Raw genomic sequence first — 19,566 nt, 5'->3', positions numbered from 1 at the left:
TATATTGTCACTGTATTTTCTGTCATTCATTTTTAATTATTATTGATTTTTTAAAAAAAACTAATCCAAATAAATGATGTTACATAGATATTACACTCATTGTTGGACCAGATTGCGACCGAGAGTCTCCAACCACCGAGTCGGGGAGTTCCATTGTTACATAGGTATGGGAAGAGTTACAAGTGAGACACCACGTTTTAAACCAAAACCTTAAAACATTAGTTTCATGAGTCTTTCATTCTTATAAACTCTTTCATTCCTCCCCACATATCCAACGTGATACTTCACAATAAACCCAACCATCATTTATCAATGTGAGGTCAATAAAATATTTATATAGTAATTGTTTGTTGCATGCATATGAGAAGATAAAACTAAGATTATATTTTGGTGTGACTATTTTATGAAGTATTTTCTTGTGTACCTATGAGAAATACTCTACTCTATAAATTTTAATATATTACTTTTTAGTAAAGTATTTTTTATTTAAGCAATATTAGTCGAACTCCAAATATAGGTTGAACTTATATTATCTTAGTGAAGTTCGACATGAAACCTATATAATAATAATAATAAAAAAATGTAATGATAAATTGTAAAAAAAATGTATTGGTAAATGAAAATTTTTGAAGTTAATAAATAAAAAATGGATTCATTTTATGGATCGAATAAAAAGAAAATTTCGAGTAAAAACTAAATTTACTATATGAGTTTCTTTATCCATGATTTGAATTGAAATGTAACTCAATTTTTTTAGCCTTTAGTTTGAAAGATACATTTCTTTAACTTGGCCAATCACTTAATGATGATAGTAACTTTCATCATTTATCATCTATCTACTTGCTCTACATGAATCACTGTCTTTATCTACTTCCCCACATTGTTATCAGAATCTTTTCTATTGTTTCTCTTCCCTTGGCAAACATTTATTTTGTTCCTTCAGAAAAAAATGAAGTAATAATTTATTCTTTGAAAATTCAAAACACCTAAAAAAATAAAATATAAGTTAAATTAATTATTTTTGATATTTTTTATGATCTAGTAATACTATTTTAACTCATATTTATGAACTTTGAACACTAGTTTGATTTTTTGTTTATTATAATCAAATTGATACATAAAAAAATAATGATGAAAATATATATTAATAAATATAAGTCAAAATAATGAGATTATAAAATACTAAAAATAACTATTTTAAATCATATTTGATATGACCAATAGTTTTCAAAATTTGAGGGATAAGTTGGTGAACCCAAATTTTTGGAAGGATGAAAATAGATATTTATTCTATTTTATTTTTCTGATGAAATCATGAGAACCGTTTGATTTTAATCAAAGGGTCTCTGTGACTCAGACACACAAAGACAATAATAGAACATAGATTCTATCACTTCCTGTCTTAGAAGTCCAAGGTAGAAAGAAAAGCATCAATTTTTATTTTTGGGCTTCACTTTCTTCAAGCAATCAAATTAAAAATCATTGCTTTTTCTCATTTCCTTCTCTATTCTCTTCAAAATCACACATAAGAGTTCTACCCATCAAATTTTTTCTTAAGATTTAAGTGAATTACACCCATTATTGAAGAATAGCTATAAACTAATCATATTGGTGTTATTATCTTTGTTGATTTATCTGAGAAAATGGAATCAAGTAGCATTGATAGCAATATATTGTCTTTGAGTATGTTGGAAGAAGATGAGCATAGCCATCATCAATTTTCTTCAATCTCAAAGTTACATAGCAATGTTCCAACCACTACAAGTGTTCATGATCTTCTTGAGTGTCCTGTTTGTACCAATTCAATGTACCCTCCAATCCATCAGGTTAAGAATCTGATCCATTTTGATTGATGGGGTTTGGTTTGTAAATTGATTCTCTCTTTCTATGTTCACTTTGGTACCTTGTTTTTTAGGGCATGTATGATGTGAAGTTTGGGATATTCTTATATTTGATTGCAGTGGAAATCTTCAGTATAGTTTTGTTGGTACTAACAAGGGTATCCCCTCCCCTTATGAGTAAGAAAGTAGTCCTTTTGGATGTGTTGATTGCCCCTCACAACAACTGTCGTTTTCAGGAATCGAACCCTTATCTTTTAGTCGTCTTTATGAGGATCTAGCGAGGCCTTACACAAATCTTCAATATAGTTGATAAAAAGAATTTGCAATTGTGTTGTATTTTTTTTATAGATCTTATGTTTGCATGATTTTGATGAGTCCTGAGGTCTGAGGATTTAGTTGCAATGGTGGTTTAGTGGATTGTTGGAAAGAGGTTAGTAAAAAGGGTAAAAGTAAAGGTACTTTGGTTAAAGTTTAGTTCTGCTTTCCTTTTTACCTGTTTTCATGTTTAGTAAAGTTATATGATTCAGTGATGAATGGATTGAGCAAAGTTTGAGTTATTCTCTTTTTGTTATTCATCAAGCCCTAAAGAGTTTTATTCAACTAATTCCTGTGATTTTATAGATGTATTATGTATATGCCTAACATAGGCATAAGTTACTTATTTGCTAACATCTGAAATCAACCAAATCTTGTTATTTCTCGAGTTTCAATATATGCAAGTTTGTTTCTGCAAGTAGTGATTCATTTTGTCCGATTTTGCGAGGAATATTTTAGCCTCTAAACATAATGAAAACTTATGTTCTTCTCCTTGTAGGAGTACAATTAACTAGTTAAATTTGATTAATGTTGTTTGTGATAAAATGACTAATTCTTTAAACAAATTTCGGGATGCAGTGCCACAATGGACATACCCTTTGTTCGACATGTAAGACAAGGGTACACAACAGGTGCCCAACTTGTAGACAAGAACTTGGTGATATAAGGTGCCTGGCATTGGAGAAGATAGCAGAATCACTTGAACTTCCTTGCCGATACATCTCTCTTGGGTGCCCGGAGATATTTCCCTATTACAGCAAACTCAAACATGAGGCTATTTGTAACTTCAGACCCTATAACTGTCCTTATGCTGGTTCAGACTGTTCTGCCGTTGGAGATATTCCATACCTTGTTGCTCATTTAAGGGATGACCATCGGGTTGATATGCATTCTGGATGCACTTTCAATCATCGCTATGTCAAGAATAATCCCATGGAAGTAGAAAATGCTACATGGATGCTCACGGTAAGCATAACCCTACCGCCTCATCACCATCACCCTAACCCCATCAGAAAGAAAGAGGTCACCTCGTTCTTTAGGATGGAGTGACGTCTTTGATGGTTGTTCTACCCATACCGAGTACATACCTGGTACCGGTAGTTATTCGCAACATGGGTATTTACTGAATGCACAAATGATAAGTAGAATAGTAGATACATGATATAACTCAAATACAAGCCATTAATGCATTCAAATCATCAAGTTTTGTTGCTAAGTTAAATTTTTCCTATTAAATGAAACAAACTATTATTTATTTAATGGATAATTAACCAAACTACTATTTCACTTCCTTTAAATCACATTCCTTCTTTAAATATTTTGGCTTACTTGAAATACTTATGGAATTTTGTTGAAACATTGAAGTTATATTATGATTTAATCACTGTTGTTTAAATTTCTTATTCTCTATACGATGTATCATGTCGTACCCACACCCTAGTCTTTATAAAAATTTGCCATAATCCGTACCAATACCCGAATTGGTACTACTGGTGAAGTACTGGTATCAATGCTACTTAGGGTGCTGTGAATGGAATAATCTTGATATGGCATTCACTGCTATGCATTTGAAGCAGATATTTCTTTATTTCATGCATATATACAACTATGCTTTACACATTGAAATCTCATCCAAATTGAAATGGTTGAATCATGTTATAGGTCTTCCACTGTTTTGGTCAGTATTTTTGTCTCCATTTTGAAGCCTTCCAACTTGGTATGGCACCTGTTTACATGGCTTTCCTCCGTTTCATGGGCGACGAAAGAGAGGCACGGAACTACAGCTACAGCCTGGAGGTAGGAGGAAATGGACGGAAACTGACGTTCGAAGGAAGTCCACGAAGCATTCGAGATAGCCATAAAAAAGTCAGGGACAGTCATGACGGCCTCATCATATACCGGAACATGGCGCTTTTTTTCTCGGGTGTGGATAGGAAAGAGTTGAAGCTAAGAGTAACAGGAAGGATATGGAAAGAACAGCAAAACCCTGATGGTGGAGTATGCATACCAAACATGTGTGCTTAGGTTGATTGTTACATCTCTTGAATGTTATATCTAGCTGTAGATAATTTAATGAATCATCTCATTTGAATATCATGTTTTTGAACATCTTAAGTAACATTGTGTACCTTTATCTCTGATTTTCACTTACCTTTTATCTTCTTTGTACACATATTTTAAGAATACATCATAAAAGCAAAGAGACTTCATAATTTCATATGCTGATCATATATTGATGTTCAAGAAAAACAATTCTTTTGGCACAAGGTTTAAAAAAGTTGGATTGTAAACTTGTTTAGTATGTTGACACTTAAACTATAAATTAGGTTTAAAATACACCCAATGAAGGGTCAATTTGTTTTAGCTTTTTCCATTAAAAAACACTTTTAGCATTTACATGTATATTTGGTTTGACTTTCATTAAAAACAGAAACCGAAAGAAAAAAGCTGAAATTCAGCTTTTATAAGAACCTATATTTTTCAATTAATAAAAGCTCAAACAAAAACAATCACTTTTTTAAAAGTATTTTAGAATCACTTTATGTAAGATTAAATAAACTGCCAGTAAATGAAGAATAAATATCTTGAATTTGAAATTAAGTAGCTTTTTGTGCAAGTCTGACTCCTTCCCTGCTTGTATAAATGTTTAAGGAACACAAATGGATAGAACTTAATTGTATCCAAACACAGTAAACAACTTCAATTTCTATATTCCTATCCTCACTCCAACCAAAAAACCCTTATAGATAAAACATGATAACACTAACCACAAGATATTATTAAACCACAATCCATATAGGGAAAGAATTGTCTATCATCCCTGGAATTCAAAGTTAAGAAATAAATCAACTACAAGACTTGAAAAAATCATTTATCTTTAAGAAAACATTTAAGGAAACAACTAAAAAACATAATCACTTTGTCATGAACTAATAAAACCAATAATTTAATATACATATGTAGTAAACATATGTACAGAAGAAAGTTATTTAACTATTATTAAATGCACAATCCAACTCCATTATAAAGGGGAGCTGCTTACAATCTCATCTAGGCGCCGGTCCATGATTTCCGAAACAGAATCCAGAAATGTAGCTTCACTTGTGCCAGGAAGAACAGAATCCATTGCTGCTTGTACTATTTCCTCAATCATAGATTCCTTACTCAAGGATTCCCTGCACATGATGCTTCCGATGGTGAAAGGGGTCAACTTTCTCGCTACACCTTTCTTCAACAGCATGGTTGAGATTTGAAGGGTGCGGGCACATTCAGTTGGCAGATCCCATCCATGAAACTTCAGAAGCGCGATATCTTCTTCAGCATCCAATGAGTTTATGTACTCAACGGTTTCTGCGGAGTATGGCTGGCGAGCTTGTGGCCAATACAGCCATTCAAAGGTACAATCTTCAAACTGTTGGAATGGCAAAATTGTCAAATAATTGGCTTAAACAAAATTCAAGGAAAAGCTATTCCTAGTTGCTTGCCAAGCAAATTTCAAACTACATGATTAAATCGTAAAATATAAAATTGGATTTCCAGCCAGTTCACCTTTTATAACATGTTTGGTACAGATAAAATATGTACACAAACAGCTTTTTTTGTCAGGTTTAGTCTGACATGTTTGACAAACACAATTAAATTAAAAAAACGGCTTTTATGGAAGAGAAAAAAAAAAGAACAATTCTTAGAGAAGCTAAGAGTTTCAAGCTTATTTAAAAAGGTGAGATTATACCATGGCATACAATTTTTGTAACCTACTATGTAAAAGTGATTATTATACACAACACAAACAAAACCATTTATCTTAAAATTGCTTTTCAATACACATCCAAACATAAAGTTGTTTCTATTATAAGTGATAAAACATATGATTGATTATTGAAATAGCGATTTATTCTATTTTGCACCTAACTCAAACACGAGTTACAAATATAGACTGGTTTAATATATGATAGTGTTGGAACTTCATAACTATACATTCTTTCAAGATAATCAAACACCTACTATTAAATTGGATATATGATATAGCGTTGAAACTTCATAATTCCGCATCCTATAATGGAAATCAAGCACCAATTATCAATTGCGAGAAAACATTTAATATATGATATAGTGTTAGAACTTCATTAATCCGCACATTCTATAAAGAAAATCAAGCACCTATCATCAACCAGGAAAGAACATTTAATATATGGTATAGTATTAGAAATTCAGTAATCTGTATTCTAATAGAAAATCAAGCACCCAATATCAGTTACGAGAAAACATTTAATATATGATATAGTGTTATAACATAATTAATCTGATTCTATAAAGAAATCAAGCACCTAGTAACAATTACGAGGAAAAAAGTCCAAACACTTCACATCAAGGAAATAACAGAAAATCAATATAGAAACAAAGAAAATGCTAAAGAAAGGAAACAAAACACAACATAGTAGCATCACCACATGCATTAAAACACAACAAAGTGAGCATAACATAAAGTGCTTACACTTGTGGGCAAGCAGTATCCATGATCAATTGGAATCAGAATAGTATGGTCATTGTCCTCCTCTGTGCCGAGTAAAATATTCCCAGCATGCCTATCTGCATTTGCAAGACGTATGTCCAATACAGAAATTTTATGCACTTCCTTAACCGGAAAAGCCCCAGGGCCCATATCTTCACAGCTTCCGTTATTCTCCACAAACATTTGCATTGACCCAATCTTAGCAGTCAAATCTCCTGGATGGTAAAATCCTTTATGCAAGCACTTAACCATAAATGTCGGTGGAACACCAGCGAAGCCCTTCCCGTCACCAAATAATGAGCGGCGGCCACTCATCGGATGGTCCAAAATGTATGCTGCAACTTCTCTAAATGCTCCTTGACCAACTCTTGTACCCTTCTTTAAGCCTTCGCCATCTAATGACAAAGGTAGACCTCGAGGGTTGTTCACAGCCAATGGCTCTTCATCAATGGGCTTAAAAACAGACACATACTTCTGTCCGGTCAAGTCGAGCATGAAGTAAGCTCCCCCTGTACCCTCTGCTGATCGGATTGGATACTTTCCTCTATCCAGTCCATCATATGTAGAGTTTATCATATCCCAAATCGCTGACGCTAATTCAACTTTAGGGTTAACAATAACCGGCTCCAAGATAAAATCCCTATCAGTACGCTTCCTCGGCACAACTCGTTGAATGGCGTCATACTTCCTTATAGTACCTTCTTTGCCAACATCATTTTTTTCCTCATAACTCGAAGCTGTTGCTACAATGGACAACTCGAGCGGTCTTCTCTGAACTTTTACATGCCTTCTTCTAACAAAAAGATGCACCACTGCATCATTATGTTTGCTGCAGATGTCATCAATAAGCCTTTGATCCTCAAGCCTTTCACCTTTACACACAACTTCCTGCTCTTCAGTATCATCAAAATATTTCCCCCATTTCGCAATCCGTTTCTTTATGTACCTGACATCCCTACCTCGTTCGACCTGAAATATGAATTCTTTCCCACAAGAAGTTTTCACATTGATGACCTGAAGATCTGAAAGTTTGATTATCAAATGCAAAACATTCCCATCTGTAACACCATAATCCTTGAGCAGTGAACCACTCCGCGCTAGTTCCCGGCCAGCATAAACAAGCTTATGCTTGTTTGTTAAGAAAGGAAGGCTCTCACACCTTTGGATTTTGAACTTCACAGACTCGATTGTGTCACATTCCATAACACGAATCGGAGTCAACGACCCAGAACATGAGAGATATATGGAAATGAATTTGTCTTCCATAGACAAGCATGGTGGCCATGATGGTGTATTATGGAATGGTTCAATTGGAACAGGACTAAGAGTTTTGACACCAGCAGATGACATTTTCTATACACTATTGCTATTGATTGATCAAGATAATCTAATCAATGCAAAAACAACCAAACACTACAAATTTCACAACATATAAATAAATTTGTACAATTAAGCTACTACAAGGGGTGATGATAATGATGAATTCTACCCAGGTAATCAAATAAGCTAAAAATTGAAACTTGAGCAACACACACAACAAAAGGTACAATCTTTTGAAGGAAAAGATGAAAAATTTCAAACCTCAGGTACTAAATTCTCATCTTTATCCCCTTCAGAACCAAAGAGAGATCAAAACAGAAAAAGGGTATGAATCAAAGAGAGTGAATTCTTACCACACTATTGCAAGTTTGAAGCTTTTACAGAAAATCAACGGAAAAAGCGTAAAGGGGTTGAATAGACTTAGGATTTTAATTTAATTGAATTTTTTATTCTTTATTAATAGTTTGATGATAATGCTGACTATGACAGAAAGGGAGAGAGAAAGAGAGGAGGAACAAGAATAAAAATAAATATAAATGTCTTATATATATACCTAGGTGTGATTCTTCTCAAACACATTTCCATTCATATGTATTGATTTATGCTATGTGTTTGGTTGGTGTGAAAAGGGGAGGAAAGAAAGTGGGAGGAATGAAAAAGAAAAGAAGAGTTTTTTCCACTCTTTGGTTGCATTGAAAAGAAGTAAAGAAAGAAAAAAAAATTGGGTCATGTCATTATGTTTTCTCTCCATTACTGAGAGGAAAACATGTAAAAAAAAATTGTACCAGAATCGATTGTCCCTAATGTATGTCTCAAATCATGTTTCAAACCAATGACGATGAAAGAAAAACATAAAAAGATAATAAATATTTAATTTTTTACTTCACATTGCATGTTTTCATTGGTTTAGGACATGATTTGGGACATACTTTGATATCTCATGTCTTTGATAGTACAAAGAAAATATCATTATTAATAATAATTATATTATTTTCTCTTCACTTTCTTTCCATTTTCTATCATACTAAACAACTAAAAAATTATCACATTTTCTACCTATTTTCTTCTCTCAATTTTTCTTTCCTCAATTTTTCTTTCCTTAACTTTTCTTTCCCCTCATCTTTGGTGAAACTAATTTTTTTATATATTGTCCATTTAATAAGTGTCATTATCAGGAATCAAATCATTATTAATTTTAGTCATATTAGAGATTTAGTAAATCTTACATCGCTAAACCAACAACGTGTTGGTAGACTATTCAATATGATAGATGATCTACTTACTCTAATAGTAGGTTTCAAAAATTTACTCCATGTATTAGTCATTAGTTTATACAAAATTTAATGGTTTGAATCTATTCATTAGTTCAAATCATTAGATTTCTCTAAAATCTAAAATTCATGATCAAGATGTGAGTAATTTTTTTTAAAATTACTAATGAATAAATCTTCTCCCATTCAATATTATAAGTTTATTGACTCATGAGAAGTTTTTATCAAAAAATTGTCTCCAATGGATATTAGATTTTTACTTCAAAATTGTCTACGATATTAGATTGAGAAAAAAGAGGTATACAATAATAGTGTAAGAGATTTTTATATTGTTATTATATTATCTACAATTCATTTTTAATCATTATTGACTTTTTAAAAAAAATAATTCAAATAAATGATAAATAATGACTGACTGTGTATATATCCTTACACCATCGGTCCATAGGTTTAATAATCTATTAGATTTTTACTTCAAAGTTGTCTACATTCATCCATATTAGATTTTCACTTCAAAATTGTCTACATTCATGGATATTAGATTTTCACTTCAAACTACTCATTACAGGAGTTTCTTTCATCTACTTAGACGAAAATGGAAATTTATCTTAATATAATAATTAAATAATTTACATTATAATAATGGATAAATAATTAAATTAAACTAACATAAATTTATAATTTACAAATATATTCTTTTTAAAAATATGGTTAAATAATTAAGTTAATTATAATTTCTTTTCTAAAACTATGATTTAAAAATTCTTAAGTTTCCCTTTTTTAAATTTTTTATCCTTATCTTTTTAAACTGTTTGAATGAAATGCATTTGCTTTACCATTTTTTAAATACACCAATTTGGAAAAGAGTATGTTGTTTGCCTTTTATAATTAAAATATGAAACCAACTTGAAAATAAACCATTTTGAGGAACCCAAATTGAAAGGAAAATAATTTATAAAACTAATTTTTAAAGTAAACTACATTAACACCATTAAGTTTTAGTTAAATTATTAAATAAATCATCCTTCAGATTTTAAATGTACACAAGTCACTAATAATTATATACGTACATTATACTTACTATCCATGTAGAAGAGATAAAAGTGATTTCTTAAAAAAAAAATATTGTAAAGACAAATCGAAATAATATAAGAGTTAATGTTTATTCATTACTTTAGTTAGTTAGATTATAATATAAGAGTGATTTAAACACCTCATTAGAATTATTAATGTTATTTGTAACGAAACAAAAATAATGAATAAATATTATTATATTATTTGGATTTGCCTTCACAATATATTATATATTATTTGATTTAATTATACTTGACATAACTTTTTTCTAAATTATATTTATCTCTTTTATATTGATAGTGTGTAAAATATATATATATATATATAATTAGGGGTGATTTATATAAATTTGAAAAAAAATGGATGAATCATTCACTAAAACTCACATAGTGTTAGTAAAAATTACTCTAACATGAGAGCTCCAATATTAAAATATTCAATTTATAAAAGTATTCCATATACAAGACCATCATTAATATATTTAAGAGAAGAGCCTAAAATCTATGATTTACGATATAAAGATTTATACATAGTTAGTAAGTTAGTTATTATTCATTTGTATTACTTTTACTCAAGAGTTAATAATGATTAAAAATAAATAATAAAGGATACAGTGACAGTGAAAAAACTCTTACGCTACGGATACATGTATATATTTTTCTCTTAGAATACTTCAATATTTACCACTGTTAGATTTTATTGATTAATAAATAATTATCTTTTACTAAATCCTCATCCAGGTTGCATAGTGTACAAACACACCCAAAAAATCAGTTCTTTATAAAAGAAAATGAAAATACAATCACATCATTACAATTGGAACTACCAATAATATGATATTGCTATCGTACGTGGTGATGACTCAGAGGATATCCCTATCTGCCATCTGAATGAGTCACATCTCTATCCCAAACTTTGCATCACCTCATTATCACTTTTTTCTCATTGATTATAAAAATAAAACATGAATTAAATATATATTAATTTTACATTTTTTGACCAATAAAAATAAAAAAATACATAAAATAGTCTAATTTAAGATAGAATATGTGTTCTCATTCAATAAAATACTTAGCTAAGAATTAGGATAGTAAATCTTAAAAGATCTAGCTCGTCAATATATTATTGAGTAAATATATATTCTAAAATTTAAAAATTCAAAATCATCCTCAAACATATTAAATCTGTGTCAAAATATTTATTTTATTTTATGACACATAATATATACTATTTTGACTCATATTCATGATATTGAATATTAATTTAAACTTTTATTTTTAAGAGAACCTGGTAGACATGAAATTTTTTAATGAATAAAATATGTACTCATTATATATTTTTATTATTTATTTGTATTATTTTTTATTAAGAGTTAGTAATAATTAATATATGAGTGGTGTATTAAAAGTATAAAAAATATTATTATTAGTATATAAATATTAAACAAATTCATCATCCTTTTATATGATATAATATTTTAACATTCTCTTTTTTTTCCCTACATACCTTAACATTCCCTTTATACTATCAATTTTTAATAAATGGATGGAGTACTCTTTTCATGAACGAACGACTTTAGTGGCTTATTAGTAAAGTCAAAAAACTATAAGCTACCTGAAAACTACAAACTTGTATCGTTAAATAGTTCATATAATGTCCAGTATAGTATTGACTGTAGTATTAATATAGATTTAGTGCGTTCGTTCTCATAAATTTTAATATACATCATTTAATGAAAAGTTTATGAGAATTTGGTATATATTTACGATAAGAAATGATTATTGTATTAAATTATAGAAAATGATATTAGGGTATTTCCGATCAAAAAAAGGATATTCAAAGTATATCAATTATGTACTAATTTAGTGATCACTTAATCTTTGTGTATAACATTAAATATAATTTTAAAGAATATATGGAGCACTCTTATTCATGACCGATTTAGGCATGACAAATCAAATATTGATCCAACTCTAATGAAGAATATGCACTTCCATTGAATTTTATGAAAATTAGAACTTGAATAATGTTTATAAGCACATAGGAAATGTTTAAGGGATAAGCATATCATATTGAACTAATAATTAATGAAGTTCATATAAAGTTGCAGGAAATTACTTACTTTATTACTAATAATAAACTCATCAAGTTCATATAACTAAGAATTCATTTGCCTATATCAAAATGGATGGATGGATCCAAAAAATTTCTCAACAATAAATAGAATTGGATCAAAGATCCATCAACATTACATTTTTTGGATTGGAATTATGTATAACACTGAAATAACATTTACTTATATTTAAGTTTTTTTTAATAAACTATTTCGGGTTTAATCAATTTAACATGATAGTATAGAAATTTCCATAGTCCAAAGCAATCTAAACCCTTGTTTGATTAAGAATATAAATCAGAATTGCTTATAAGCGTAGGACAGGTCGAACCGTCTGATTCTCATATCATTGCTTTAAACAACAAGTTATAACAAATGAGCACATAGCACCCAAATAGGGATGGCAAAAAAACCCGTACCCGCAGGTACCCACGGGTAAAACCCGTACGGGCACGGGTACGGGTCACAAACGGGTACCGCGGATATTATAAATCGGTTTTTAAAAATACTCGTAGTACATACGGGCGGATACGGGTATTATAGTACCCGTACCCACATGTACCCGTTATTTATATAATTAATATATTATATTTAATTAAAATAAAAAATTTATTATTCTAACATTTACTACACTATGTATATTTTTTCCTTTTACTTTGTTTACATATTTTATTGAGTTTGGTGGTGAAACACCCTACAAATATTATTACATGTGTAAAAACACACATGTTTTACAAAGAAAATATATTTTTTTTTGTTAAAAAATGAGATCAAAAAATCACACAAATGGAAACCACCAATAAATTTAGCATTTTTGCCAAATATTCAATCAAAAGGTACAAAAATAATTAAGTTTTATCTTATTTAAAACAAAATTTAAGTAAAAATTTAAAAAATTATTTATAATAGAAAAACCTGCGGGTACCTAGAAATACCCGCTCACGGGTACCCGTACAGGTACGGGCGGGTATGGGTATTACTCTTCTATTTTGAAACGGGTAGCGGGTAGCTACTACCCGTGCTCGTTGCCATCCCTACACCCAAAGTGCATCAGACAACCCTGCCAACAAAGACATGTGGGGTGTACATTCAAGAAGGAGGGAGAGTATTTCAGTCAAGGTTCCAATATATTTTACTCTACATGGCAAAGCTGTGAAAGACACAAGAGAAAAAGAATCTAATTTACATTCTACTCCAGCTTATGTATTAATTAAATTAAGCAAGCTATGTTGTAGTATAGCATAATAAGGTTGTATAAGAGAAAATAATATGTTATGGATACACTGGCAACAATATAATGACCAATAAGAGACTAAGCTTTCACAACATAAGCTTGACAACAGAAACATGATACTAAGAAGCCAAGAAGAGCACCAACAACAACTTGAGATGGTGTGTGTCCTAGAAGTTCCTTCAGCTTCCTTTCACTTATTGGATGCCCTTTGAATAGGTCTGCCACAATCATATTTAGCACCTGTGTCATCAAGCCACAATAAAATTCTGGTCTAAGATTTTCTTCCAAAGCAAAAGGTAAACACAACAAATGACAATAGATATGAATGTATCATTTAGTTAGAACAGTACGGAACAATTGCAATATAAAAACATTATATATGTTGGATCAAAAGAGATAGTTTCACTTCAATATCTTAACTCATTTTAGGCAAACCTCAACAAGGTATGCTTAAAGTTCAAAACTTCACTGTCAGAACAATTAGAGTGCTAAATGCAAGTGATGATAGATGCATATATAAATATGTATATATATATATTATATATATATATATATATATGACGGTTTACAAGATAACAAAAGTTCAGGATTTTCACACCCAACTGGTAAGTGATAATTTAGGAGCATTCATAGACATTTGGACACATATCAACACGACACCGCAACTCTTTATAGCTTAATTCAAGGAACAAAGGTAAATTATGAGTCACTTTTTTAAGATTCCATGAAGCAACTATGAAAAGTTATGCTGTGAAACCAATGTAGTATTTTATCGTACTTTAAAAGTAAAAATAAATAAATTACTAATTTTGGTGGCATAACAAAACCATGTTAGTTCAAGTAATTATAAAGGCACATTTAGGATAATGTCTCCTAGGTGAACATTATATACATATGCATCCACGCACATAAAAACAACGTCAATGAGAAAAGTAAACATGGTAAGGGGAGGATCAGAATGAAGGGTTTTAATCAATGCAGAAAGGGCAGTGTAGCAAAGAAATATTTGAAGTAAAGGCAATACTGTAAGGGAGTAGTTTAAGATGCAATTCCATACTAGAATGCAACCCCACGCCTTTTCTATCAACCCCATTCGTTGTTGTACAAGAGGTTGCGAGAGTCACGGTGCAATAACTTAGCAAAGGACAGGGGCCCTCTTCCTTTTAGGCACTTGCCCTTAACTTCAAACACTATCACTACTCACTACTGATACCATTACAGTGACTCCCTGCTCAAACCTTTTACAGTACCATCATTTCCATGCCCTCGTTTCAATTTCATCATCCACAAAAACAAAAGAGATAGAAATCCCCAAATAGATTGAAAGGGAACTTGGAAGTAAGTAGTAGGAATAGTATTTTAAATTTGAAAGAAATTTTGACAACATCTTCCATAATATAAGGCTTTCCCCAAAATATTATTGATGTCTGCAAGTACACAATAGTACAACCAACAATAATGCCTCACATGGGTTACAATAATTTATAAGCTAAATACTAAAATGATATTATGAAATGTAATAGAACCACTGAACCACTATAGGATTTACACAAATATAATAACAAAATAGAGTAGCAAAAATGAGGATATTCAAATGAAGTTTTTTAGAATGGACCCTGACCATCGTGGACCTTTGGTGGTCACAAGTCACAACTATTGCTATTGCCAAGGGCAGGTCCTGCACCAATGCAAATAATATAGGTCTTGTCAGTTCTTTGTTATATTAGAGGCATGGAAAACCTTTCTGGTATATTTTGTGTGTTGGTCAGTTTTGTATTAACAGTCACGAAGAATGATTATTCTCATTTGGATAACTTCAGTCCTATCTTCATCACTTTTATTTCCAAATTTCTCATTATAGGTTAAGAAGAGGTGTGAGAATAGGCAGCTGATATTACCAATAGTCTCACCATTAAAGGATAACTAGCAAGAGAAACAATTGTGACTACACTTAAATTTAAGGATGTTTGTACTTTATTTACCCTGCCTAAGGTGAGTTGTGAAACATTTTATTAAATAGTGTTCATTTTTACTTATATAACTAACAAAATGTTTGACAATTCACCTCAAGGACATTGAGTTAAGTAGATTCCCCTTGGTACAAAGGGTAAAAATGTTTCCATGTGAAAAAGAGGTCATAAGTTCGAGTTGTGGGATCAGCCTCTTGCAAATGCAAGGTAAGATTACATGTGTAGTGAGTCTAACCTTCCATGGGCAGGAGAAGTATTATAACACCAGGTTACCCTTTCTAGTATATTTTTTACTTATTGTCAAATCAAAATCATCAATATTCAAAAAATTCTAAAAAACAATATCATTCCTATCATGATACCATAAAATTCAAAAAAAGTTATTTCAACAAGTATCTCAATAATTTACAATAACAACTAAACCTTAATCTCACTAAATCATGTATTGAGAAAGCATTGATTATGTAAATATTTCCTGAATAACTTTATCTTTCATAAAACAAAGTAAGCACTAGCTCTTTGTAGGAGCCTAGCTCCTGAGTGATAGAACTCTGTTCTATTGCATTTCTCTTTTTCAGTTCATATATCAAGTTTTCCTTCACTATTTCATTATAATTCTATTTTTTCATTTACTGTTATTACAGGTCCATATCATAGTTGTTCAAATGACATTTTATTAGTTCTTATTCTTTATTTTCATTTAAGTTTGAATAAAAATGAAGTCCCTACAATGTTGGCTTATTTGGGTTTTGGAAATCCCTATGCTATTTTCCCTTGGATATCAATCCCTATACCTTCACTCATTTGGATTTGGTCCATACCATTAAAGTACTTGTCCTTGCATTTTTCACTAATTTGGGTTTAGTCCTATAGGTTACTATTCATTAAGGTATCCTTCAGATGATTCAAGATATTGGTCTCCAAAAGACTAAAAGTCTAAAACCCAAATGTGTGAAAACTACCAAGCACTTAATAAGCATTTATTTGTAACTTATAATCAAATCAATATTAATAAAAGAGTGCAAGACAACTTTTTTTGTATAACTAAGTGTCACTCACATGAATCGAGTTTTATCTAGTACAATATATGCTATGCTATCCAGTGGGGCCTTACATCACTAGACGTCTCGTGCAAGACAACTAAGCATATTAGATTTCATAGTAATTCCAAAAAAAAAAACAATAACTGGTTGTTAATTACCTCTGCTTGCATCCCAGCATGTCTCCTAACACCAATTGCATCATACATCACAATCAAGCTAAACCCCAAACACACCGGAAACAGTGAATCCGCCACGCCGTGGCAGAGAGCCACGGCCGTCGTCAGAGCCGTGCAGAGGGCGGAGTGAGACGACGGCATCCCACCGGAAGCACAAAACAGTCTCAAATCCCATTTCCTCTCCACATAGAAATTCAAAAAAACCTTAATTGACTGTGCTATGAACCAAGCCACCAAACCCGAAACAAAAGTTGGATTCGTCGCTAATGTAGCCACGAATGGACTAATCCGTAGCTTTGCGTTTGTAGTGATACTTAACAAAGCCACACCCAAACCACCATTTTGTAAGTAAAGAACGTCGTTTTCTGATTTCTCTGCATTGCTATAATCTCTGAAACCTGATACCCATTTCTTATATTGCGAAAAAGTTATGTTTTTTGTAAAAGAAATCCATCTGGGTATGTTGTTTTTATCGGTATGGTTTGAGTGATGGGATTTTTGTGAAGAACAACAAGGTGTAGAAGAGAGAGAAAGGAGAAAAGGGTTATTGAATGATGATTGATTTGTGAAAAAGTTGAGTTTTTTAAGGTTTTTGATATTGGTGTATTTATGATTTGTATTTGCGTGTTGGGATTTTTTTGAAGGAGGTGATGAATAAGAACAAGTTGCAGAAGGTAAAAGATAAAAAGGGTTGTTGTTGAATGATAATGAATGGAGTTTAGGTGTTAGAGAAAGAAGAGAGTCCATAGTGTTGTTGTGTTGTTTTTTGGGTCAATCAACATTTCAAAAGAGGGAGAAATAATAGAAGAGGGAAAAGGATGAGGAAGGAGAATAGAAGAATCTAGGAGCAAGCAAGTTTGATATAGCTTAATTTATATATTTCATCCGTTTGAAAATAATTAATTGGCAAAATAGCTCTTTACTTAGAAAATATTAGAAGTCAACTTATAATTTTAAAAGATATTTTTTAATAATATCATTCTTTCATACGGCATCCATATGACATGTTTACGTCAAATGTCACACATATAACATTTTGGTTCTTACAACTATTAATTATGTATAGAGAGTCGACTTAACTAAGTCAAGACGAGGTTGATTACACAAAATCTAGTTAACAATGTGTAGGATTACAAACATTTATTCATGATTAACATGTATAACAATTGCCACAAAACTAAACATATCATATGGACCTGATACCACTCTCCACCATACAATTAGGACAACATCCTACCCAGATTTCGGAGTTCTAGTGTGACTCCATATCTAAGAACAATCCTTACAAAAAGTAAATGATAAGAAATAACATAAATTTTAAAGTTTGAATTATGATTTTTTTTTGAATTTTAAGAAAATTGATTATATTTCATAATATGTATTTTTATTTTGAAAAGAGAAGAAAGCTTATAGGAGTAAGGTTTAACTCAAGAGTCGTGGATTCTTTGTCTCATGTTTCAATGCAAGTAGCATAATCAATTGGACATTAGTAGGACTATCAATTAACCGAACCAACTCGGTATTCATTCAAAATTCGATTTGTTATTTAACTCGATAAACTTGCTTCATGAACCAAATGAGCTGAACTTGAGCTAGAAATTGAGATCGTTAAATAAACGACTCGAACTTGAGTTGGATATAGTTCGACTCTAATTTTTATGTTTATTATGACTCATACATTATTTTTTATATTTATGTTATTATATATATAAAGATAAAAAGATATATACATTGACAATGTAAGAGCTTTTACACTGTCATTTCATTATCTACCATTCATTTTCAAGTAAGTATGTTTGACTTTTCACAAAAAGTAATCCAAATGAATGGTGGATGATACACTGATTGTGCATAATTTTTTACATTGTCAGTGCATCAATATTACACTTATATATAAAAAAGATTATATTTATATATATATATAACCTTTTGAAGTATTTTTCAAATTTTAATTAATTATTTGAGTTGTCCAAATGAATCATTCGAACTGAACCGAATGGTTCGTGAACTTTAACCGAGCCGAATTCGAGCTAAAAAATATTTCATATCAAACTCGAATCGAGTTTCAAACTGAGTCAATCTTTATCGAGCTGAACTCTGGTTCGACTCGGTTCAACTCGTTTCCGGCCCTGGACATTAGTAAATTCGGTTTGTAGCGGGAAGCGTTATTCATACTTTCATAGCATAACCTATATGCTTATATTTTGGTCATATAACTAGCATGGGCAGGGTTTTGAATGAAGGCCATGAAAAGTAACCCAACTTAGAAACCCCACATAGATGTATAACTCTCATCATGTGAATTTAATCTCACCTTGGACATCGTCATTATAGTGAGAAAATACTAGTGATTTATATGTTAAGATTCCTTCTGATTTTTCTCATGGTATGGTTGTGAGTTAAAGTTGTAAAGAAGAATGAAGGAAAATTGAAATCTTGAAAGTCACAAAATACACTTATGATGTGGTTATGAAATCTTTACTTTCTCTTCATTCCCATTCAATATGCAATTCTCAAATGAACCCTTACTATTTTGTAGGATTTTAGCACTTAAATCATATATCTTTATATAAAATATAGATTTAATATGTATACACTGATACACTGACAGTGTAAGTATTTTTTTACACTATCAACAAATTATTCATAATTGACTCTTAAATAAAAGTAATGTAAATCAATTGTGGATATCCTCA

The 19,566-nt window shown here is 31.0% G+C and overlaps 3 protein-coding genes across 3 annotated transcripts; 1 reads left to right on the top strand and 2 right to left on the bottom strand.

Annotated features, from left to right (window-relative positions):
- On the top strand, window positions 1,399–4,374 carry LOC109333277 (E3 ubiquitin-protein ligase SINAT3-like). Its single transcript, XM_019568678.1, has 3 exons — window positions 1,399–1,826; window positions 2,736–3,122; window positions 3,819–4,374. Exons 1-3 carry the CDS (start codon window positions 1,644–1,646, stop codon window positions 4,179–4,181), a joined length of 933 nt encoding a protein of 310 aa, XP_019424223.1. The 5' UTR covers window positions 1,399–1,643; the 3' UTR covers window positions 4,182–4,374.
- Window positions 1,582–17,722, bottom strand: LOC109333283. The gene is made up of 3 exons (XM_019568690.1): window positions 16,853–17,722; window positions 13,732–13,921; window positions 1,582–1,592 (listed from the first exon to the last, which is right to left on the bottom strand). The coding sequence occupies exons 1-2, from the start codon at window positions 17,615–17,617 to the stop codon at window positions 13,760–13,762; spliced, it is 927 nt and encodes a 308-aa protein (XP_019424235.1). The 5' UTR covers window positions 17,618–17,722; the 3' UTR covers window positions 1,582–1,592; window positions 13,732–13,759.
- On the bottom strand, window positions 4,921–8,437 carry LOC109333267 (phosphatidylinositol 4-kinase gamma 4-like). Its single transcript, XM_019568666.1, has 2 exons — window positions 6,652–8,437; window positions 4,921–5,568 (listed from the first exon to the last, which is right to left on the bottom strand). The coding sequence occupies exons 1-2, from the start codon at window positions 8,017–8,019 to the stop codon at window positions 5,179–5,181; spliced, it is 1,758 nt and encodes a 585-aa protein (XP_019424211.1). The 5' UTR covers window positions 8,020–8,437; the 3' UTR covers window positions 4,921–5,178.

Source organism: Lupinus angustifolius, chromosome LG02 (genome assembly GCF_001865875.1).
Source record: "Lupinus angustifolius cultivar Tanjil chromosome LG02, LupAngTanjil_v1.0, whole genome shotgun sequence".
Taxonomy (NCBI): domain Eukaryota; kingdom Viridiplantae; phylum Streptophyta; class Magnoliopsida; order Fabales; family Fabaceae; genus Lupinus; species Lupinus angustifolius.
This window is presented reverse-complemented; position numbering and strand designations above follow the sequence as displayed.

Excerpts from the sequence above, each read along its gene's own strand:
- LOC109333277 (XM_019568678.1), top strand. The coding sequence starts at position 1,644 with ATGGAATCAAGTAGCATTGATAGCAATATATTGTCTTTGAGTATGTTG. Across the intron at positions 1,827-2,735 it reads TGTACCCTCCAATCCATCAG|TGCCACAATGGACATACCCT; the intron begins GTTAAGAATCTG and ends TTCGGGATGCAG. Across the intron at positions 3,123-3,818 it reads ATGCTACATGGATGCTCACG|GTCTTCCACTGTTTTGGTCA; the intron begins GTAAGCATAACC and ends ATCATGTTATAG.
- LOC109333267 (XM_019568666.1), bottom strand. The coding sequence starts at position 8,019 with ATGTCATCTGCTGGTGTCAAAACTCTTAGTCCTGTTCCAATTGAACCA. Across the intron at positions 5,569-6,651 it reads GATACTGCTTGCCCACAAGT|TTTGAAGATTGTACCTTTGA; the intron begins GTAAGCACTTTA and ends CCATTCCAACAG.
- LOC109333283 (XM_019568690.1), bottom strand. The coding sequence starts at position 17,617 with ATGGACTCTCTTCTTTCTCTAACACCTAAACTCCATTCATTATCATTC. Across the intron at positions 13,922-16,852 it reads ATGCTGGGATGCAAGCAGAG|GTGCTAAATATGATTGTGGC; the intron begins GTAATTAACAAC and ends TTGATGACACAG.